This window comes from Panthera uncia, chromosome B4 (assembly GCF_023721935.1).
Source record: "Panthera uncia isolate 11264 chromosome B4, Puncia_PCG_1.0, whole genome shotgun sequence".
Classification (NCBI taxonomy): Eukaryota; Metazoa; Chordata; class Mammalia; order Carnivora; family Felidae; genus Panthera; species Panthera uncia.
The window spans coordinates 42,116,019-42,139,794 of record NC_064809.1 but is presented as its reverse complement, the minus strand read 5'-3'; the positions used below and the strand labels follow the sequence as shown (position 1 = coordinate 42,139,794).

Sequence of the window (23,776 nt, the reverse complement as noted above, 5' to 3'; positions counted from 1 at the left end):
AAGAAGAAGAAGAAGAAGAAGAAGAAGAAGAAGAAGAAGAAGAAGAAGAAGAAGTTGTTGTTCAGGGGGGATCATCCTTCCAAAAAGCAATTTATTTTCTTTCTTTTTTTTTCTAGAGGTAGAATTAACTGGAAAAGGATCCAGTGAAATAACAAGAACCATAACCAAACTCTCATTTGTGAAAGTGGACCCATACTTTAGACAAGGGATCCCCTTCTTTGGGCAGGTGGAGTATTTTCTAATTCACAAATCAAATTACGTAGCGTCATTTAATAAACATATATCCTGCTAAAACCAGACCTGCTTAATATTATCTGTTGATTAATATAAGCAAAGGTATAAAACCACATAAAAATAAATCTTTCCCTCTATAAATTTGTATATGAAATCTATAAAATCATTCTAAAGCACCACCAAAAGCAGACGGGTTGTTTTCCCCCACTTTTTGAACAGCATTGTGCGCTGTCACCCAATCTTTTCATCTTTTCACTACCGGTAGATAGTGTCAGGTTTTTATATTTCCTCACAAGAATCTCAAAATTCCCCGTGGCCACTTACATGATCCTCTGATCACTTACATGATCCTAACTTTATATGGTAGTGAGTGGGTAGGTGGTTTTAATTGTTATTTTGAAGTCTAAAAGATTCTACTGTACCTAGCGTTTCTCCATGGATATTACAGTTAACACTACTTTCTTTTACACTCGCAAGAATTTATTAAAAACCAGTACGCATAAGGGTAAAATACTGCTGTGTAAGATTTCCAGATTCTAAAAATATAAATTTTCTCACGTGTCTACGAAAAACCTTGTATTGTTATTTTTCTATTGGAAACAGATATGTGCAAATGGGTCTTTCTGACTCCAAAAGTCTGAGATGACAGTTGTATGCCCACCAATGAGTAATTACCGTGTATCATATTCTTAATGGAAATGTTATTGAGGTTTCAGGTGTGGAGACTGTAAAAGACAGAGGGACTAGACCCCATTAAGAAGTGGTGAAGTGTGTTTTAGAATGTCTCGATTATGTTCTGACAGCAAACAATTTCAGAAACTAGTCACTTCCTAAAATGCACAGTCTATTTATTTTTAATTTCTCAGAAGTAGATTGTACTATTTTTGTATTTCCTTCCTGCCAAATAACTACCCCATCAGTCATAAGACTCTCTCATCAGTTCGAGAGAATCTAACCTTGACTTTGCCCGCGCAGCCAATGTTTCATTGGCGAACTCAGATCTTACGAATTAATTACATACGTTGACCCAAGTCTTTGAACAGTGCTTCCTGCAACCAAAAGTGACTTCTACTGATAAAGAATCATCCTCTTTGAAATCTTAACTGGACTACTCATCTACTGAGTTCCACATTAGCAGTAATTTCACTTTTGGCCCTTACTGAATACTATATGATTCGCCTCAATTTTGCATTTTGCACATGGGGAGTGCCTCCTGCTATCTGCCTACCTTCCAAAAGTTGGAAAATCTAGACTGGGAAGCAGATATATAGAAAGCAACTAGAAAAGTACACGGGATAATGTATTAGCAACTTCTAACTTGTGCATTTATTATACTTCAGAACACTAATCCATGAAAAGCTAACGGTCAGCCACCAAATAAGTGCCTGGGGCTCAATTAAGTTTGGCTAAGGGGTTAAAAATTGTCATTACGATCTGACTCTTGTGTTCTGTGACTCTCCAAGGGTTCTATATAACCCACAGCACTTCTAAAATATCCAGAGAATATACTTTTCAGGTCATCCCTATCTTCATTTCCATGATTCTCCATCCCTTTACACTGCTTTACTGTTTGTCTCAGGACTGCTGACTACTAAACACGTATATATCATTTATGCGTTTATTTAACATCTATCTCTTTTACTAGACGGTGAGCTCTATCTAGATGGTGGAGCTTTGTTTTGTTCACTGCGATAGCCTCAATGCCCGGAACCATATCCAACATACAGGACGTACTCAAGAAATATTTGTGATAGAATGAATGTTTGGTGACTGCTGGGTATTAACCATATAACTGATCTACAGATTTTAATCTTCAGGTGCAGCTAGTGGATGGGAAAGGTGTCCCCATGCCAAATGAACTCATCTTCATCACAGCAAATGAAGCTAACTATAAATCCAATGCGACCACTGATGAGCATGGCCTGGTACAGTTCTCTATCGACCCCACCAGCGTGATGGGCACCTCTCTCACTGTCAGGGTAAGTTGGAAAAGAAGTCATCAATGACATGAAATAGCCTTGAAAATAAGGTTGCAACCTAGAAGTGGTGAAATTTCCAAGTGGTGTTTAGTCCTATGGAAATGAAAAAAAAAAGAAATTGTAAGTCAATTTTTCAGGTCAACTTTGAAAACACTATTAAAAGGGAGGCAGTATAGTGTTGTGGTTAAAAGCGTGGGTTCCGTTTGTGCGCTGTTGAGAATGCAAAATGGTGTGGCCACTATGGAAAACAGCACGGCAGTTCCTCCAAAATTTAAAAATAGAACTACCGTATGATCCAGTAATCTCATTCTGGATGTATATTCAAAATAATTGAAAGCAGAGTCTCAAAGAGATATTTGCACACTCATGTTGATAATAACACTACTCACATTAACCAAGAAGGGGAAGCAACTCAAATATCCACCAACACATGAACGGAAAAACAAAAGGTAGTCTATACATACAGTGGAATGGTATCAGGTTTAAAAAGAAAGGAAATCTGGGGCGCCTAGGTGGCTCAGTCGGTTAAGCGTCCGACTTCAGCTCAGGTCACGATCTCGCAGTCCGTGAGTTCAAGCCCCGCATCGGGCTTTGGGCTGATGGCTCAGAGCCTGGAGCCTGCTTCCAATTCTGTGTCTCCCTCTCTCTCTGCCCCTCCCCCGTTCATGCTCTGTCTCTCTCTGTCCCAAAAATAAATAAACGTTAAAAAAAAAAATTAAAAAAAAAAAAAAAAGAAAGGAAATCTGTCACATGCTACAATGTGAATGAACCCTGAAGACATTATGCTATGTGAAATGGCCCGTTACCAAACACACACACACACACACACACACACATACAAACTGTATGATTCCACTTACATTAGTACCTGAAATAGTCAAGTCATAGAACAGAAAGTAGAATAGTGGTTGCCAGGGGCTGCAGAGGAGAAATGGGGAATTGTTGTTTATTGGCTTTAGTTTTACAAAGATGAAAAAACTCTGGAGATCTATTGCCCACTGCTTAACACCAGCAATCTGTTCACTTACAAATAACTAAGATGGTCATTTTTGGTATGTGTTTTTTCCACCATTAAGAAGAAAATGTTTAAAGAAAGAAGAAAGGAAAAAGGAAAGGAAAGGAAAGGAAAGGAAAGGAAAGGAGGAAAGAAAAGAAAAGAAAAGAAAAGAAAAGAAAAGAAAAGAAAAGAAAGAAAAGAAAAGAAAGAAAAGGAAAGGAAAGGAAAGAAAAGGAAAGGAAAGGAAAGGAAAGGAAAGAAAAGAAAGGAAAGGAAAGGAAAGGAAAGGAAAGGAAAGGAAAGAAGAAAAGAAAGGAAAGGAAAGGAAAGAAAAGAAAAGAAAAGAAAAGAGTAGGTTCCAGAATCAGATAAATTATATTAAAATCCTGGCTTAACTCTATATTAAGAGAAAATAACGAAAAACTTCTATATTTTATTTTCTTATCTGTAAAGTGGATACAATATTAGTACCTAATTCCTGGGGTTGTTGTGAGAATTAAATAAGATAATACATTTTTTAAATTATTTTTTATTTTAAACTTTGTATTTAAATTCTAGTTAACCAATACAGTGCAGTATTGGCTTCAGGAGTAGAATTCAGTGATTCATCACTTCCGTATAACACCCTAGGCTCATCACAACTAATGTCCGTCACCCATTTAGCCCATCCCCCATCCACCTCTCTCCATCACCCCTCAGTTTGTTCTCTATCATTAAGAGTCTCTTATGGTTTGTTTCCCTCTCTCTTTTCTTTTCCTTCCCATATATTTGTTTTGTTTCCTAAATTCCACATATGAGTGAAATCATATGGTATTTTTCTTTCTCTATCTGACTTATTTCACTTGGCATAATACACTCGAACTCCATCCACGTTGTTGCAAATGGCAAGATTTCATTCTTTTCAATGGCTGACTAATATTCCATTGTATTTATATACCACATCTTCTTTATCCATTCATCAGTGGATGGACATTTGGGCTCTTTCCATAATTTGGCTAGTGTTGATAATGCTGCTATAAATATATAGCATTTAAATATATTGGGGTGCATGTGCCCCATCAAATAAGATAATACATTTTGAAACTAATAAGAATTTAAATAAAAACTTGAAACAAAAAAAAAGGAGGGGAGAAACAAGAGGAAAAACCTGGTAACCTAAGTTGAGTCGTCCTGAAATGAAGACAGAGACTGCCAGAAAAGTGAGACTAGAGAGCATGAGGCTGAGGGTTTTGAGAAAATGTTTGTTACATATAAATTACAGAAAAAAGAAAAGGCTGTATTCAGTCAAGCTCTATAGACGAAGAAATAGCGAAAATAACAGAAAATGCCATTGCACAGATTATGATTTACTTCCATTCACAAGGAACCCAGAGTCCAGTAGTATGGAGAAATGGGAGGTAATGAAAACACTATTGTAACTTTTGATGGAAAGCCGGCTGAGGTACACGTAGCACATGGGAACTTTGCAGAATCCACAGAGCTACATTACTGTTCTCCGGGGTAAAGAAGTGAGTTTTGCATTAACGTGTTAAAGAAGATAAGGTAGATCTAGAGGTCAGAATCAGAAAGGTGATTGACATTCAAGGAAGAATGTAGATCTTGTTGCATTGAGCAGTGAAGTTAATGAAACAACTATGAAATTTAAAAAGTAAGCCTAGGGGCGCCTGGGTGGCTTAGTTGGTTGGGCGGCTGACTTCGACTCAGGTCATGATCTCGCGGTCTGTGAGTTCGAGCCCCGCATCGGGCTCTGTGCTGACAGCTCAGAGCCTGGAGCCTGTTTCAGATTCTGTGTCTCCCTCTCTCTGACCCTCCCCCGTACATGCTCTGTCTCTCTCTGTCTCAAAAATAAATAAACGTTAAAAAAAATTAAAAAAAAAAATAAAAAGTAAGCCTAGAGACTTTAAAAAAAAAAAAAAAACATGAGAAACAAAATTTAATAAAGATTTTTTTCTTTTATGAAAGAAAGTGCAATCAACCCAAATGGCTTTTCAAATACAACCCCTAAATAGGCAAAGGAAGACATTATTCTGTATGTAATATATTCATGTTTATTAGACACAGAATCCTCAAGCTACAAAGGAAGACATTATTCTGTATGTAATATATTCATGTTTATTAGACACAGAATCCTCAAGCTACTTTTAGGAATATCTCAATTTAAAAGTAATGTCCTTAAGGGAGCACCTGGGTAGCTCTGTCGGGTAAGCGTCTGACTTCAGCTCAGGTCATGATCTCACCATTTATGAGTTCGAGCCCCACATCGGGCTCTGTGCTGACAGCTCAGAGCCTGGAGCCTGCTTTGGATTTTGTGTCCCCCTCTTTCTCTGCCCCTCCCCCACTCATACTCTGTCTCTCTCACTCTCAAAAATAAATAAACATTACAAAATTTTTTGTAAGTAATGTCCTTTAGTTATCAGGGTTTGGGGATTAAATGTGATGTTTAACTTCTTTTTTAAAAGTTAATGTGTTATTTTGAAATGAAAATAGAAAAAATATGTACTTATGAAAAAGATAATACATATTAAAGCACTTAGTAAGCCCCCTTTAACTTGAATATGAATATTATTACTGTAAAAGCCCATTTTAACATCACTAGCATTTAAGGTTTTTTGGGTGGTTTTATTTTTAGAGGGAGGGAGAGAGAGAGAGAGTGAGAGCAAGGAGGGAAGAGGCAGAGAGAGGGGGAGATAGAGAATCCCAAGCAGGTCTCCCCCATGAGCACAGAGCCCAATGCGGGGCTCAAACCCACAAACCATGAGATCATGACCTGAGTTGAAACCAAGAGCTGGTCGCTTAACTGACTGAGTCCCCCAGGCGCCCCATTAACATGACTAGTAGCATTCATTTCATGTGTATACACCCTATAAATTATTGTTCTTGCTTTATTTTCCCCCTGCTATTCTAATTTCCTCCAGATTTTTGTTATACCCATATAATTCACTTTATATTAGCATAGAGTTCTCTATTCATCAATGGAAATGTAAATATACACAGAGATATATGGATACTCAAGTAAACATTATATAATAATGATGACAAACAAATGGGATATTTGATTGATCCCACTTTACATGGATGGCATTAAAGCCCATATCTCCTAATTAGCTAAAAATTGAGTGTTCGCCCATTTATTCAATCAAGAACTGTCTTGAACGTTTTCCACGCGCCAGGCAATGTGCTCATCCTGAAAATAAAAATATTATTTTTAAATAACCCCTCTGTTTGGTAATTATTTATATGTTATCACTGGAGCATATATTGAAATATAAATAAAGTGTTTTGCTGACATAAGGATTCATTCATGCCACTTGGGAGGTGAGGATGAGGGTAGGGGAAGCCTGAAAAGAATATGGAAAGTCTTCTGCATGGAGAAGAGTTAAATGACAACCCCAAAAGGGCTTATGAACCTTGAGAGTCCAGAGGGACAAAAAGCGTTAAAAACAATCAGCCTGGGTGGTTCAGTTGGGTAAGTGTCTGGCTCTTGATTTCGGCTCAAACCATGGTCTCAAAAGTTGGTGGGTTCGAGCCCCGCTTCAGGCTCTGTGCTGGCAGCTCAGAGCCCGCTTGGGATTCTCTCCTTCCCTCTCCCTCTGCCCCTCCCCTGGTCTTGCCACACAAGCTCTCTCGCTCTCCAAATAAATAAGTAAACATTCAGAAAGCAAAATAAAATAGTCAGCCACAGACAGCCCAGGAGTGATAGACTTCAGCTAATTGACCAACTCAACTCTGGAACCCAACACTGTTGACAGAAAGTGTTCTCAGACCCTTAAGGTTGAAATATGACATATTCATAATACCTGGTGGAAATCCATCGTAAATAAGTCTCCGAAGTGTAGTTCTTAAGTTTCTGGAGACTATTTGGTCTCCTCAATGGGCTTTTAGAATTCCAGCGTCTCTGTCTGCGTAGGTAAAGTGGCCCCCAAAAAAGTGTCGTGCAAACTAAACACAGCAAAAGATGCCTCTGTGTATGCCCTTCAGAAATTTAAATACCAACCCAGGGAGCCTCTGCGGTGCAAAGGCCTGCAATAGAGATAAACACTCTCTCACTTTTTTACTGTGGAGTAAAAGATTTCTAGGTGCTAGTTAAGGTAGGACGATGAACCAAGGCAGTTTTGTGAGAACTTTGATTCCCTCTGACGTATGATCTATGAAATTAATACTGTTTTTTTTTTTAATTCACTAGGTCAAATACAAGGATCAGAGTCCCTGTTATGGCTATCAATGGCTGTCAGCAGAAAACGAAGAAGCTTATCACACTGCTAACCTTGTATTCTCCCTAAGCAAGAGTTTTGTCCACCTAGAGCCCATGCCTCATGAACTGCCCTGTGGCCAAACTCAGACAGTCCAAGCACATTATACCCTGAATGGACACGCCCTGCAGACGCTGAAGGAGCTCGTGTTCTATTATCTGGTGAGAAGGAAGGCCAGTTGGTTGACTCCCCATAGACAAGAGCCCTCTGAGGGGCAAAGAACCAGGAAACTCCTTAGATGTCACTACTTTGACTTATTATCCGTGTTCCTTTTGAAAGTTTGGCTTCTCTTTGGGCTAATTATTGCCAGCTCGGGCTCAATAAAGCAAGAATGACGCATGAAGGGCAAGACATGGGGTGTAAGATTTTTGTCAGGCAAACCAAGTTCCCTTTCCTTGCCTTTTCTGCAGATAATGGCAAAGGGAGGCATTGTCCGAACTGGGACCTATGTGCTGCCTGTGAAGCAGGGAGATAGTGAGTATTTCCATAATTCCACATTTCTTCCCCACTCCGACACAGTCAGCCTTACACTGCAGAAATACCAGAAATAGTTTCAAAAAAGAGAGAGGGTTTCCATCTAACGCCAATAAATGAGAAGCTGAGAGGGGAAAGAAATAATGGGGTGTTGTTTTTTCGCCCTTTACTGAGTATTTCTTTTCTTTTCCTTCAGCACTGTATTCTGTCCAGATCATTTAAAGTGTTGATGTTGTTGTTTTATAATCTATGCACATTCCACGTTTTCAAACCATAGACAGTCATGGAGCTTCTTCTCAAATGGCATTTTAAAATTGTTTTAGGAAATGGAGAGAAAGGTAAAATTTTGGAATGTTTTCTATATGCTCCGTCTTTTGCTGAGTCATTTATATCTTTATATCATATTCCCTTTTGAAGATAGTTCTGATTTATGAAAGGTTAAATTGGGTACTTCCACCATGGATTGGGACTCTCACCATGAATAAATACGGACCGATGTAAACCTCCGAAGTTTTCAGCTCTTCTAAGGAAGTCTCAGGGACCACTTACAACAAAACTTATCAGTGAACCACTCTTTTGACGCTTCTTCATAACTTCTGGTTCTATCTCCCTTCTCTAGTGTGAAGTCTAGATCAAATAGTAGCCAAGTGGATGTCTCCATGCCCTCAGATAAAATCAGAACTTTGTGTAGACGAGTTAAAGCTGAAAATTAGCGTGGAACCATTGTATGATAAGAGAAGAGAGCACTTTGATAAGGTTCTTCCTAAAGCTAGAGTTCTCAGAGGTACAGAATTCTTAGAGGTAAACATTCTATGTTTACTACTAAGCCTACTAGGTCTGCTGGTTGCTACCTATTATACCAACCAATAGAAACAGCCGTTAACCAGACCAGGCTCCTAAAACGGGCTTCGTGGGACAGAAAACTTTCATTTCAGCCCTGGGGAGACGTCTAACCCATACTCACAATTCCTCATTCTTTCTGCGCTCCAGTGAAAGGCCACTTTTCGGTGTCAGTCCCTGTGGACACAGACATTGCTCCCATCGCCCGATTGCTCATCTACGCCATTTTACCTGACGGGGAAGTGGTTGGGGATTCTGCAAAATATACGATTGAAAACTGTCTGTCCAACAAGGTGGGTTTTTTTTTTTTTCAGTTGCTATTATTATCAATTATTTTCTGCATGTGAACCACTGGGGCCAAAGGGGTTAAAATGAATCCTCCAGAGATTTTCAGCAAGGGAATGGCAGAGACACACGAGGAATCCATGCCACTTGCCTCCTAGTTTAAAATTCTCGTGCACTGTCTCTTACTATATGACACAGTTCAGAGTATCTTGCTCCCGTCTATGATGAAACGTTGGAAACACGAGTTTTTAAGATTACTTAGGGAGCCAAAAGAAAAATATGAGAGCATCTAGAACCGTGTGCATTCACCCACACTTAACAAACACCTTACCGTCTAACAAAGGTAAAAAATGGAATCTCAAATTTAATCATTTATAAGAATTAGATATCATTACAATGGTTCAACTGATTCTTGGGAGTCAGAGTGAAGCGTAGGGGACAAAAAGCCTCAAGACTCCCATGGTGCCGACCACTGCCAAGTCAAATAAAGTGAGTATGTCCTGAATGTGTGGAACACTCAGGAAATACTTGTGAACGATCAATTAAATCAGGACATTTGTTTTTCTGACCATTCTCCCCAATTTCATAGGTGGACTTGAGCTTCCGTCCAGCACAAAGTCTCCCGGCCTCACATGTCCACCTGCGAGTCTCAGCTTCTCCTCAGTCCCTCTGCGCCCTCCGTGCCGTGGACCAAAGTGTGCTGCTCATGAGGCCCGAGGCTGAGCTGTCCGCGGCCTCGGTGAGTTCCCGGCAGCCCTGGGGGGTCAGGAAGGGCCGTGCGAGGGGCTCAGGGCGAGGAGAAAGGCCTATCTGAGTAAGATAGAATCTATCAAAATTCTATTTACCTAAGAGTTAGTAGCTTTGATCTCTTTCATGGGCACTTTTTTGGGTGAGAAATATATTACATTTCAACACATAGATATGTATTTGTTTACATAAGTTTATATACGTATACAAACATAAACACGCATATGTACATGTGTGTTTGTTTATATATATGTATGTCAATAAAATCATGCACCATTCAAGCCCCTGAAATCCTAGAGCTCTCTAAACTGGTAATAGGTATTTTCAAACTAGTTGTAATGTTTGAAAAAGCCTAACAAAAGTGGTACATTTAGGTGCACGACAGCTGATATGAAATATCAAATTTCTGTTTTTGTTAAGAATTATATCAAACACTGTAGGTTCCAAGATGAACACAATTTCTGAAGGAAGATATACATTGTCTCTGATGAATAAAGATTTGGAAAAATGGAGGCACCTGGGTGGCTCAGTTGGTTAAGCATCTGACTTCAGCTCAGGCCATGGTCTCACCGCTCATGAGTTCGAGTCCCCCAACGCCAGTGTGGAGCCTGCTTGGGATTCTTGGTTTCTCCTCTCTCTCTCTCTCTCTCTCTCTCTCTCTCTCTCTCTGCTCCTTCCCCGTTTGTGCTTTCTCTCTCTCAGAATATATAAACTTTAAAAAAAATGTTTTTGGAGAAATGAATTACTATATGATAAATGACATTAATAAATTAAATCCTTTAAAATATCAATGGAAGAAATAGCACAAGTGTATGCTGGAGTAGAACAATGAGAAACAAGTCAACACTTGCTAATAGTCATTTGCTTGTGTCTTCAAATTTTCAATACGAAGCCAATTGAAATAACCTCTTCCGGAAGTTTCTTTTTTACTATCAAAATTTTACAAAGAGAAATTTATATTTTTTACTCCCTAAAAAAAAAAAGTTATAAGAAAATATTTTTAGTTTTTTAGTCCTTCCAAATGGAATTTAATTGAAAATATTAGAATTCTTCTAAAGGAAGTATTGCGTACATTTCAGTAGAGGGAGCAAGGGCATATATGGGAAAATACAATGTTTTATGTTTAGAGAACAATTTCATCCTTCTTGGGGTCTTTTTATTTTTTTTATTTTTTTTAATTTACTTTAAGGGGGGAAGGGGCAGAGAGACAGGGAGAGAGAATCCCAAGCAGTCTCCATGCTGTTAGCGCCGAGCCAGACGTGGGGCTCGATCCCACAAACCATGAGACCATGACCTGAGCCAAAATCAACAGTCAGTCGCTTAACTGAAGAGCCACCTAGGCGCGCCATCTCAGGATCTTTTTAAATTATAGCAACACTGGTGGATAGATAAGGCAGAATATCCTATTAATTTAATTAAATAAATTTAATTAATAAAAATTTAATTAATAAAAAAGTAGAAGCTTTCAGGTATTTAGGAGTAGACCTGGGTTGGAACACTAGTCCAGTCCTCTCGAGCCTTGATAGTATTTTACTAATGAAACAATTTGTTCCCAGTAACATAAGCCATTCATTCAACAGGTATTTATTTAGTACCTGCTGTGTTGTAGGTGTACCTACTGTTTGTTGGAATGCGGGGATCTATTAGTGAACTCCTTGAACAACAAGAAGCCATGCTCTCATGGAACTTCTGCTTCCATAGATGAGATAGACAAGAACATATAATACGCTTTCAAGAAAAAACCAAGGGGGGAGATGGAGAATATGCCTAAGAAAATATTATCCTATCCTATATAGAGGATACTTATTCGTGTGCCCGTTCAGAACATGTGTTCGTTAATGTTGTTATACACTGAGTCAGTTGCTAACCACAAGGAGAGACAAAACTATCATTTCCTTCTATCAGCCTGATGTTTTATACCATGTCCCAAATATAGCAGGCATAGATTTATCCCAATAAAGTTTTATTCCATTCTAGTATGGAGTCTAGTGTTTGCCTCTGAACTGTGTAACGAGCTATCGTGATCCTTGTGTACTTCGATGGGGATGTTTGGGGGTATTTTTCCCTAAAATTCTTAAAACAGCTTCATCTCTGTAAATTATTTAAGCAACAGTGGCACTCAAACAAGACTGACGGTAATTATGCTTTTCTTTTCTCTTTCCATGTAAGAAGAATAAGCCACAAATAAGTTTGTCTTTTTGTCCTTTGCATTCATACAGGTTTATAACCTGCTACCGGTGAAGGACCTCACTGGTTTCCCTGCGAGTTTGAATCAACGGGAGGAAGATGATGAAGACTGTGTCAATAGCCATAATGTCTTTATCAATGGAATCATGTATTCGCCTGTATCAAATACAAATGAAAAAGATATGTATAGCTTCCTACAGGTAAATTCCTTGTATTTTAGATTCTAAAGATGTTTTGAAGATTTTGAATTCTAAAGATTCATGGAATATTATATATGCAAAAAATACATATTTGTTTTAATACGTTCATATCACAGTTGAGGGTAACGGGACACAGACAGGTCAAGTGACTTCTCCAAGATTATGAATAGTGGCAGATCTGATCATAGCAAAGGGCCAGAGCTAGAACTTTTTGGACTAGTAATCAAGTTTTTTTTTTTTAATGTTTCCCAAAATTCATTGCCTTGTGTTATTTATAAATGTCACGTATATAAAATATTTCTGTTAAAAGAGTTTTACCAACAGAATAAAATTACTTCCGTGAGTATACCAATATCCTTTCTACAGATGTGAGCATTAAAAGTTCAATATTGGGGCACTTGGGTGGCTCAGTCGGTTAAGCATCTGACTCTTGGTCTCAGCTCAGGTCTTGATCTAAGGGTCATGAGTTCAGGCCCTGCTTGAAGTTGGGCTCCACTTAAATTAAAAAAAAAAAAAAGAAAAAGTTTAGTATTAAGCTAATTGGAATGTTTGTGAAATTCAATGAAGTATGTGCCTATATATTTTATATTTATGTACTAATTTGATGATAATTTCCTTCATAGGATATGGGCTTAAAGGTATTCACCAACACAAGGATTCATAAACCCAAAGTATGCTCACCACCTGAACCCTATGCAATGCAGTCATCTCGAAGACTATTTGCTTCTCCAGGTAAAAAAATAAAAATAGAAGCTAATATACTGAATCAAACAAAAGATTTTTTAAAAATATAAAATGTGATAAAATGAACAGAAAAGCACTTGTGATTCAGATATATTAAGGTTCTTGCTCAAGATCACATAGCAATACAAACCCAAACATTCTGATTATGTCGAGCCCCCACATATGCAATGCTGGAGAGGATACAAGGCAGACTGTAAGGAGTTTCATAAGAGAGGTACAGGAACTGTATGTCAACTATACTCCCATTTAAAGAGAGAGAGAGAGACAGAGGTACAGATATACAGAATAAGAGAAAGGATTAATTCTGATTGAGCAATCAGGAAACTCATTCATGAAGAATCTGCTTCTATTCTAGGGGTGCCTGGGTGGCTCAGTCAATTGAGCATCCCACTCTTTTTTTTTTAATTTATTTATTTTTGAAGGAGAGAGAGAGACAGAGCATGAGCGGGGGAGGGGCAGAGAGAGAGGGGGAGACACAGAATCCGAAGCAGGCTCCAGGCTCTATACCGTCAGCACAGAGCCCAATGGGGCTCGAACCCACGAACCGCAAGATCATGACCTGAGCCAAAGTCGGACGCTCAACCGACTGAGCCACTCAGGTGCCGTGAGCATCCCACTCTTGATTTGGGCTCAGGTCAGGATCTCACAGTTCATGGGATCAAGCTCTGCATCGGGCTCTGTGCTGACAGCATGGAGCCTACTTGGGATTCTCTCCCTTCCTCTCTGCCTCTCCCCTACTTGCTCTTTCTCTCTCAAAATAAATAAGATAAACTTTAAAAAGAAGAAGAAGAAGAAGAATCCACCTCTAGTAAATGGAGATGTGTGAGGTTGAAAGGAAAGATATAATTTCTAGTCACAGGATCAGCATAGATAGAAACAGAAATGTTCACAAGTTGGGACTACATTCTCACCAGTTAGATAAGGAAGCTCTAACTTCCCCAAAATATCGGTCAATATTCATGTTGAAATCACATTTATTTGTCAGTGATATGGGCTACTTTACTGGTGAATCAGACACTAAGTAACCATTTATTTATAGTTTGATATTGTCAAATCATGGTGGAATATTAGTTGAATACACACTAAAGTTTGTCAAAAAATCAAGGAAAATATTCAATGAAAATTCATTAGTTATATGGAATTTAAATAAATATTATTATATGTTTTTATTATTTGTAAGCTAAAGTCTATAATCCTTTAAAGTAGAGTTTATAGTAGGGGCGCCTGGGTGGCTCAGTCAGTTAAGCAACCGACTTCAGCTCAGGTCATGATTTCATGGCTCATGGGTTCGAGCCCCACGTCATCTCTGTGCTGACAGCTCAGAGCCTGGAGCCTGCTTCAGATTCTGTCTACCTCTCTCTCTGCCCCTCCCCCTCCTCTCTCTCTCTCTCTCTCTCTCTCTCTCTCTCTTTCTCTCAAAAGTAAACTCTTAAAAAATAATAAAATAATTTTTTTTAAAAAAGTGGAATTTATAGCAAACTTACGTACAGGCACAAATTTTTTTTCAGAGAACTGGTTGTTAAATATTTACCAGCACACCATTAACAGAAAGTAAACAGGCAAGAGAACCCCACTGACCTTCTGACACATGTGGGAAGAAAGAACTCATTTTTAATGTTTATTTCTATTTTTGAGAGAGACAGACAGACAGAACACGAGCGGGGAAGGGGCAGAGAAAGAGGGAGACACAGAATCCAAAGCAGGCTCCAGGCTCTGAGCTGTCAGCCCAGAGCCCGACGCGGGGCTCAAACTCACAGACCGCGAGATCACGACCTGAGCCGAAGTCAGACGCTTAACTGACTGAGCCACCCTCACGCCCTAAAAACGTTTTTATCCTTGATCCTTCACTCCTATAAACTTTCTCAGAACCACTGTCATAATGTTTGGGGACAATGGTTCTTTGACCCCACAGAGGAACATACCAAATGGAAACTGACTCCTGCCCTTCTTCCAATCCACGTTACATCACTCTCCTTTCGAGGCAATGTGCCATAAGCACAGAGGACTCTTTTCTGCTACAAAGGCAATCCGAGGCTCTTTCTGCCTCTAGATCTCCATGTCCTGTATTTGTGATTCTCTTACCCCCACTCACTTTGGACTTATTCTAGTCCACTTTGGACTTATTCTAGTCCAAACTTAAGCTCTAGAGTTCGGCTTACATATCACTTCCTCAAAGAAGTATTCCCTTAACACCAAAGCATCCTCTCCTGGTTCCTGTCTGTTCCATCAGCCTGTTTATTTCTTTTGTAACATGTATTACAAGCTCTCATAAGCTTAATCTTTGTATTTGTTATTTCTGTCTCCTCCCTCGCCCACCATAGCCATATCTGAATTGCAAAGAGGCCAGGAACTTACAGATATGGCACATGTTTCAGAGGCGTTCACCGAGACTGTGAGAAAGTATTTCCCTGAGACGTGGATCTGGGACTTGGTGGCCGTAGAGTAAGTAACTTTCTTTATATATAAAAGGTACGAATATAGACACCTCACGATTTTCCGGGTTTGGCTAATTTTTCAATATCCAAGTATTTCTTTTAGACACGTTGTTATTTTCAGGAGAGGCTGAACATAAGTACTTCCGCTATGAAGTCTCACTCTTCTAATTATATCAGAGCTGAGAAATTTTGCACATATTTAATTCTAAGACTTCCAGAAAATGGGAATAAGGACCAGGTACTGCGTAGACTAACACCTGTAAGAGATCTTTCACCGGCCAACAGTCTTGGGTTAAGCACAGAATCAGTCAGACCAACGAGATGCAGTCGTAGTAGAATTAAAAACTGTAAGCCTGCCTTCATTGGAACAGTATTTTCAAGAGTAAAATTTAAGAGCAATCCCAAATTACAGATTCAATTTGTAACAACATTGTCTATAATAGACAATGCTATAGTTATATGTCTAGAGAAGATTCTGATATAGACTAGAATTGCAAACAGAATTGGAAGGAAAGGACTTCTAATATTTTCCCATTTCAAGCCTTGATTATCCTCTCCTTTACTGATATTTCTACTGAGTGCATTCAGGTCACGACAATAGAATTATTTATAGGAGTTCTCTTCCTAGAAAGAATTTATTTCACTGTTTGCTTTCTGTTCTTCACATTTCTATCCTCCCCAGCGCATCAGGTGTGGCTGAAGTGGGAGTAACAGTCCCTGACACCATCACGGAATGGAAGGCAGGGGCCCTCTGTCTGTCCAATGACACTGGACTTGGTCTCTCGCTTCCCGCCTCCCTCCGCGCCTTCCAGCCCTTCTTTGTGGAGCTCACAATGCCCTACTCTGTGATCCGCGGAGAGACCTTCACGCTCAAGGCCACTGTCCTAAACTACCTTTCCAATTGCATCCGGGTAAGGACCTCTCTTTCCTCAATTGAACACAAGGTGACAGTCCAATAAATTGAAAACTGCACTCTTTGAAATACTGACAAACTCCTTTGTGCCAGATGAGCTCACCAGAGGAGGAATCCTCTCAGAGATATTCATATGTTATAGACGCCATGGTTGCTGGTATTTCCAAATACGTGCAACTTAAAACAAGCTTCTGAGCCTTACCACAACCCCATAAGTTTAGGAAGCTTGTGCAGTATGAAGATTTCTGACAAGGTGGACAAAAATCAGTATGCTTCATTCTCACGTCTTAGATCCCTTAAGGTTTCGACTTCTACCTTCCACATATTTAGTTTTCACATAGCATCCTAGACCAATAGACATATCAAACCTCACTTTGAAAGTTATTTGTGAGCATCTGACCTCCCCTGAAACCACAAGCATTTATAAATCTTGTACACTCTGCTGGGAGAGCTGAAGGAATGGTCAAGATCCCAGGCCAGAGATGTAGAGTTTCCACAGGCAACAGGCCATCATGACTTTTGCACCTCCTGTCCCACCCCATGAATGAGCAGATTATTGAAAAATACTAAGGTTTCCATGTCAGATCATGGAAAAGTAGTTGGTCTGCACTTAGATCATCTCTACTATTAGGCAACCTAAAATCTAACCAATCCCCAACATGCTTTATTTCAAACCATTATGCTTTTGGTCTCCTTCTCCTTCTGATCTGTCTCTTGGATTTACGTGTGGTTTCAGGTTAATGTGCAGCTAGACGAATCTCCTGCATTCCTAGTCCAGGAGAAGAAACAAGAGTCTCACTGCATCTGTGGGAATGGCCGGCAAACTTTGTCCTGGGCAGTAACACCAAAGGCATTAGGTGAGGGACACTCTCCTAGAGACAATTCTCTACTCAGGGATTGTATAGGTCAGCAGGATCCTTACATCTAATGTTATTTCCCTGAGGCAAAAACACACCCCCTCCAATGGTAGGATTTTCGCCTGTGTCTTTTACTCTAGAAGGCTCTCCCCACTTCCTTTACTTCCACCTCTGCCTTGGATTCTCAGTATCATTAGCCTCTGTGTTTCCATTCCTGCTCCTGTGTTTTTATAAAACAAAAAGAGGTTACAAAACATTGAACACTTATGAAACTTGAGGTTTGGAGGCATGGAGAAAGAAGACGATGGTGCTCATCTGTACTGCCCCATTTTTAGGAAATGTGAACTTCACCGTGAGCGCAGAGGCACTGGAGTCTCAAGAGCCATGTGGGACCGAGGTGACTGTGGTCCCTGAATATGGAAAGAAAGACACAATCATCAAGTCTCTGCTGGTTGAAGTAAGTAAGCCAATCCATTTGACAGGTCACAACGAGTCAATAAAAACAATGGTGAATCCAGTTGAGATCCCAAGTTTTAGTTAAGAAGGGTTAAATAATACATAATCACAGAAGAGTTCACAATATTCTCTCCTCTTCTCTTTCTCCCTCTCTCTCTCTCTCTCTCTCTGTCTCAATATTTATATCATTTTTCCCTCACTTCCTCCTCATCTATCAACCTGTCTCCTTCATATTGCTTATACTTACAGAATTTATTTATGTAATACATTTGGAAGTCAGTTCTACTACCAACGTACATGTCCATTCTTACCTCTACCTTTTCTTTCTTTCCATCTAAAGCCTGAAGGACTAGAGAAGGAAGCAACATTCAACTCCCTGCTCTGTCCACCAGGTAAGAGTCACTCATCATAATTAAGATAGCATTGACCAAAGTTTGTGTAACATTTAAAGTTCGAAGAATTTTGTATACTATTATAAAGTCCAGGAGACAGGTTTCATATATATATAATTATATATAATTATATACATATTATATATATTATAATTATATACATATATACATTATATATATATATATTATATACATGACATTATATATTATTCCTACGCTTCCCTACAAGGTAAGTAAGACCCAGAGAACCATCAACCCATTTGAGAAGACACTAAAGAAACTCACAATAGAAGATATAACTTTATCTTGGTGAAGAATTTTCTAGTCTAAACAAAAACACTTACAGAAATTTAGTATACTAAGAAATTTATCGACACAATGTGTTCTCACCTCAAACAACATGGAGTCAACATCATACATGTGTTTCTCGACTTTCTCTGTCTACCTATGAATTTTTGTTTACTGTGTTTATTATACTGTCAAGACTTCAAATATATAAAAAGTGTTCTAAAAACATAATTGCCTGGTTATCTAGCCTTATTTCTACATTTAAGTGAATTTACCACCAAATCCTTTTATCATGGCTTGCCTTCCATTCCTGAGTTCTTTACTTTGATTTATTTCTTACGTGTCTAGAGCTGATCATCAAGCAGTTTTATTAAAATTAATTTTTATTGGGGGCACCTGGGTGGCTCGGTCAGTTAAGCATCTGACTTTGGCTCAGGTCATGATCTCACAGTTCATGGGTTCGAGCCCCATGTTGGGCTCTGTGCTGACAGCTCAGAGCCTGGAGCCGGCCTCAGATTCTGTGTCTCCCTCTCTCTCTGTCCCTCCCCCAGTCACACTCTGTCTCTTTCCCCAAAATAAACAGCAAAAAAAAAAATTTTAGTTAATTTTTATTGTCTGTGTAATACAAAAATACATTCTCATATTAAAGGCAATATTTTTAATACTTTAATTATCATCCATATATGTTTAAAAATAATATGCATAGATGAATTTATTTATATATGTGATTTATGTAAATGGTATTAAGTTTCATCCTGTAACTTGTATAAGCAACATTTCGTGACTTCTTACTCAGCAATCTAGCTTAAAAATCTAACCATGTTAAATTATAGAACTAGGTAATCCCTTTTAGTCCCATTCCTAAAAGGTAATTCCCTTTGATATAATTTTAGTAAAATTCCCTACTATCGATATATCACAGTTCTGATTGGTATTTTAGCTATTCCTCATTTTCTTAACTATTTGCCAGATGAATAAATATAAATAAATAAATACCTCCTTATGTATAGATGCAAGGGTTTTTTTTTTTTAATTTTTTAATGTTTATTTATTTTTGAGAAAGAGAGAGAGAGACAGAGCATGAGCTGGGAAGGGGCAGAGAGAGAGAGGGAGACACAGAATCAGAGGCGGGGTCCAGGCTCTGAGCTGTCAGCACAGAGCCTGATGTGGGCTTGAACTCACGAACCATGAGATCGTGGCCTGAGCCAAAGTCGGACACTTAACTGACTGAGCCACCCAGGTGCCCCGCAAGTATTTTTTAAGTGTTTATTTATTTTGAAAGTGACATAGAGAGCGAGCAGGTTAGGGACAGAGAGGGAGAGAGGGAGACAGAGAATTCCAGGCAGGCTCTGAGTCAGACGCTTCACCAACTGAGCCACCCAGGCACCCCCAGATGCAAGTATATTTATTTGTAAAATGTGAAATTCCTAATTAAGAGGTGATATGTATATTCTTCAGTTTTAATAGAACTTTAAAAACCCTTTTGCTAATATCTAACAGTTAATATTCTCACCAAGTTTATATTTCCCTCCGTGATCACCAGCATCTTTTACCATGAAAGTTTTCAATTTTGGTGAAAATTTTAGATGAAAAAATATAATGTTTTAACCTAAATCTCTACAATCACAAGTGACGATGAGCTCATTTTTACATATTTATGAATGCCTTCATATCCTGTGACCTTTCAGGTTGGAGTGATTTTTTTTTTTTTCCTGATTCATCTGTATCTGACTGATTCTTTATCTATTGAATAAGTTGCTTTTTTTTCTTTTTGGCTTGGTAATTTGTCTTTTACCTTTTTTATGGCATCTTTTTTTTTTTTTAACGTTTATTTAATTATTTTGAGAGAGAGGGGAAGGGGCAGAGAGAGAGAGAGAGAATCCACTCAGGCTCCTCTCTGGTATCTGTTTTCTTACAAAAGTTTCTTGGGGGGAAGGTAAGAGAGTTTTTTGTTTTTTGTTTTTTTTTTTTAACATACAAATAATACAGGGCCCCTGGGTGGCTCAGGTGGTTAAGCATCCAACTCTTTTTTTTTTTTTTTTTAACGTTTATTTATTTTTGAGACAGAGAGAGACGGAGCATGAACGGGGGAGGGTCAGAGAGAGGGAGACACAGAATCCGAAACAGGCTCCAGGCTCCGAGCTGTCAGCACGGAGCCCGACGGGGGGCTCGAACCCACGGACCGCGAGATCGTGACCTGAGCCGAAGTCGGCTGCTCAACCGACTGAGCCACCCGGGCGCCCCAGCATCCAACTCTTTATATCGGGTCAGGTCATGATCTCGGGCTTCATGAGTTCGAGCCCCATGTTGCCTGCTTAGGATTCTCTCTCTCTGCCTCTCCATGCTTGCATGCAAGTGTGCACATGCACTTTCTCTCTATCTCTCAAGAATACATAAAAAACATTAAAAAAAATTTTTTAACATACAAATAATATATAATATATATAATTATATTATATGTTATATATTATATAATTATATATTATATATTATATTATTATATAATATATAATTGTATATTATATAATTGTATATTATATATTGTATATATAATTGTATATTATATTATATATAAAATTAAAATTTAGATACACAACTGTGTATATAAATGTAATTAACAACATACATAATTAATGTATACAACTTGATGAGTTTGGAAATAAGTATACACCTGTAAGACTGTCACCACAATCTATACTATAAACTTATCCATCACCTCCAGAAGTTTCCTGCCACTCACTTATTAGCATATTTTTTGTGTGATAGGATCACTTAGTATGAGATCTATCCTATTAGCAAATAAGCATTTAAGTGTTCAGTATGGTATTGTTAATAGCAGGCATTGTTCTATACAATAGATCTCTACAGTATAATCTTCCTGCGTAACTGAAAATTTGTACCCTTTGACCAAAGTTTCAATGTTAATTTCACGAGAAAGGGGGATGCAGCATGAAGATAAATGCTACATTTCTCTTTCATCGTCATGAAATTTACCAATCCTAAAATGGCAGTAAATGTATGCCTAGCAGCAGCAATTATTCTATGTTCAGTGAGTCAGATACTGTTCACCTTCACCCCCAGTCCCATGTCTCGGGCCCCCATAAAAATACGATCTTCATATCTGTGAAATTTGAGGGCAGTAAGGACCTTGTTTTCGGAATTTGGAAATCCCAGAGATTTTTCCTTTGCTTATGTATACATTAGGGGGTTTTTTCATACAACTGTCAAGTAAGGAGGTTAGGAATAGACGCTAAACTGATCCTCTTGTGATAACCATCTCATGCTAGCCACGGGATGGTCACGACGGAGTCACAACATCATGGGCACTTGTCAATTTGTAGCCTTGTTTGGAATGCACTCTAAATACATGGGGGAAAAGAGGGATGGGGAAGAAGAATTTCTAGAAATCTCAGAATCTCGTTTGTACACATTTAAGATTATATATATATGTGTGTATATATATATGTGTGTGTATATATATATATATATGTATGTATTTTTTTAAGGGAAATACTGAAAGAGGGATAACTTTTCAGAAGTTTAAGTATAAGGCATAGTCTGGCTTCTGTGTTTTGGAGCTCTGCAGGAGCATTATTTTCATTATGGCTTGTGTGTTTCTCTAGATACCGGAGTGTCTGAACAATTATCTCTGAAGCTGCCACAGAACGTGGTAGAAGAATCTGCCCGAGCCTCCATCTCGGTATTGGGTGAGCTCCGTCCCTGTGAATCATTCTACTATATGGGCAGTTTTTACTGTATTTCTTTTCCATAAATACTCCCTCAAAATAACAACTATAATTTCAACTTCAGTCTTCCCTCCGTCTTTGGGCTTGTTCATTGCTCCCAATCATACTCCTGTCCCTGGACAGCTCACCCTTGCCCAAAATCTTCATTTTTCAACCTTCCTAAAATTATTCCTTTCTTCTTAAGGATTCGGATAGATTATAATCTATAAGACTTATGATGTCCCATCTCTCCCATTCCCTAGGAGACATCTTGGGCTCTGCCATGCAAAATATACAAAATCTCCTCCGAATGCCCTATGGCTGTGGAGAACAGAATATGGTCCTCTTTGCTCCTAACATCTATGTTCTGAATTACCTAAATAAGACACAGCAGCTGACTCCAGAGGTCAAGTCCAAGGCCATTGGCTACCTCAATACCGGTGAGTGATTAAACAAGTAAGTGAAAACTTCACAGAGTCATTTTAACAATACACTGGATTTCCCAATAGGCTTGAATTACTTATCGGTTCTATGGTATGTTGGCTTCTCATAGTATCATAGTTACTTTGGTATGCATGCTGTGACTGCTAATTTTATGGTAACTATCCAGGGTCCAACTTCCCATTAATGTTTAGAACTCAGACCCTTCTAACATATGACAGCAAAATTTAAGAAATATCACCAAAGGGACGCCAGATGGTCAGAATCTCGCAGTTCGTGGGTTCAAGCCCCACATCAGGCTCTCTGCTGTCAGTGCAGAGCCCGCCTGGGATCCTCTGTCCCTCTCTCTCTCTCTCTCTGCCCCTCTCCCACTTGTGTGCTCTCTCTCTCAAAAATAAATAAATGCTTTTTTAAAATTTTTTTAAAAGAAAGAAATATCGGGGCGCCTGGGTGGCTCAGTCGGTTAAGCGTCCGACTTCAGCTCAGGTCACGATCTCGCGGTCCGTGAGTTCGAGCCCCGCGTCGGGCTCTGTGCTGACGGCTCAGAGCCTGGAGCCTGCTTCGGATTCTGTGTCTCCCTCTCTCTCTGCCCCTCCCCCGTTCATGCTCTGTCTCTCTCTGTCTCAAAAGTAAATAAACGTTAAAAAAAAAATTAAAAAAAAAAAAGAAAGAAAGAAAGAAATATCAGCAGAGACCGAGGCATTTTGGTAATTTTTCTGGCCAAAACACATGCCATCTGTCATACTGTTTCATTAACCTTCTATTCCAGGTTACCAGAGACAGCTGACCTATAAGCACCATGATGGCTCCTATAGCACCTTTGGGGAAAAATATGGCAGGAATGAGGGCAATACCTGGTAAGGAATAGACAGTTTTTTGAGCTCCTATTTCCGTACCAGCTCTTTTACATGTATTATCACAAGTATATTCACAGTAACCTTATCAGATATGTATTATTAAACCTGTAGTTGGTTATGCTCAGTACCTATACCAAGACTAGAGAGGTAACCACCAGAAAAGTTGACATTCAAATACATGTATATTAGATCTGTCCCCAAAATTCGTCCTGTTAATAACACCAAGCATATTCTTTCTAAAATAGCTATTCTGGGGGGGTGGGGGGGGCTCTTGTGTGGCTCAGTCGGTTAAGCGCCCGACTCTTGATTTCGGCTCAGGTCATGATCTCATGGTTTGTGAATCTGAGCCCCGAATCAGGCTCTGCACTGACAGCTCAGAGCCAGCTTGGGATTCTGTCTCCCTGCCTCTCTCTCTGTCCCTCCCTGACTTGTGCGTGCTCTCTCTCTCTCTCTCTCTCTTTCTCAAAATAAATAA

General features: G+C 39.0%; 2 protein-coding genes across 2 annotated transcripts in view; both read left to right on the top strand.

Moving 5' to 3' along the window:
- LOC125920073 (alpha-2-macroglobulin-like) overlaps nt 1–15,392 on the top strand; it is a 25,967-nt gene extending 10,575 nt beyond the window's left edge. The window contains exons 10-18 of the mRNA XM_049627051.1: nt 117–226; nt 2,052–2,213; nt 7,394–7,621; nt 7,871–7,934; nt 8,925–9,067; nt 9,649–9,798; nt 12,026–12,193; nt 12,817–12,925; nt 15,259–15,392. Of these exons, the coding sequence (XP_049483008.1) occupies nt 117–226; nt 2,052–2,213; nt 7,394–7,621; nt 7,871–7,934; nt 8,925–9,067; nt 9,649–9,798; nt 12,026–12,193; nt 12,817–12,925; nt 15,259–15,383 (1,259 nt within the window). The 3' untranslated portion in view covers nt 15,384–15,392. The remainder of the gene's footprint in view (nt 1–116; nt 227–2,051; nt 2,214–7,393; nt 7,622–7,870; nt 7,935–8,924; nt 9,068–9,648; nt 9,799–12,025; nt 12,194–12,816; nt 12,926–15,258) is intronic.
- The window catches only part of LOC125920071 (pregnancy zone protein-like), a 125,666-nt gene that overhangs the window by 90,510 nt on the left and 11,380 nt on the right, over nt 1–23,776 (top strand). The window lies entirely within an intron of this gene.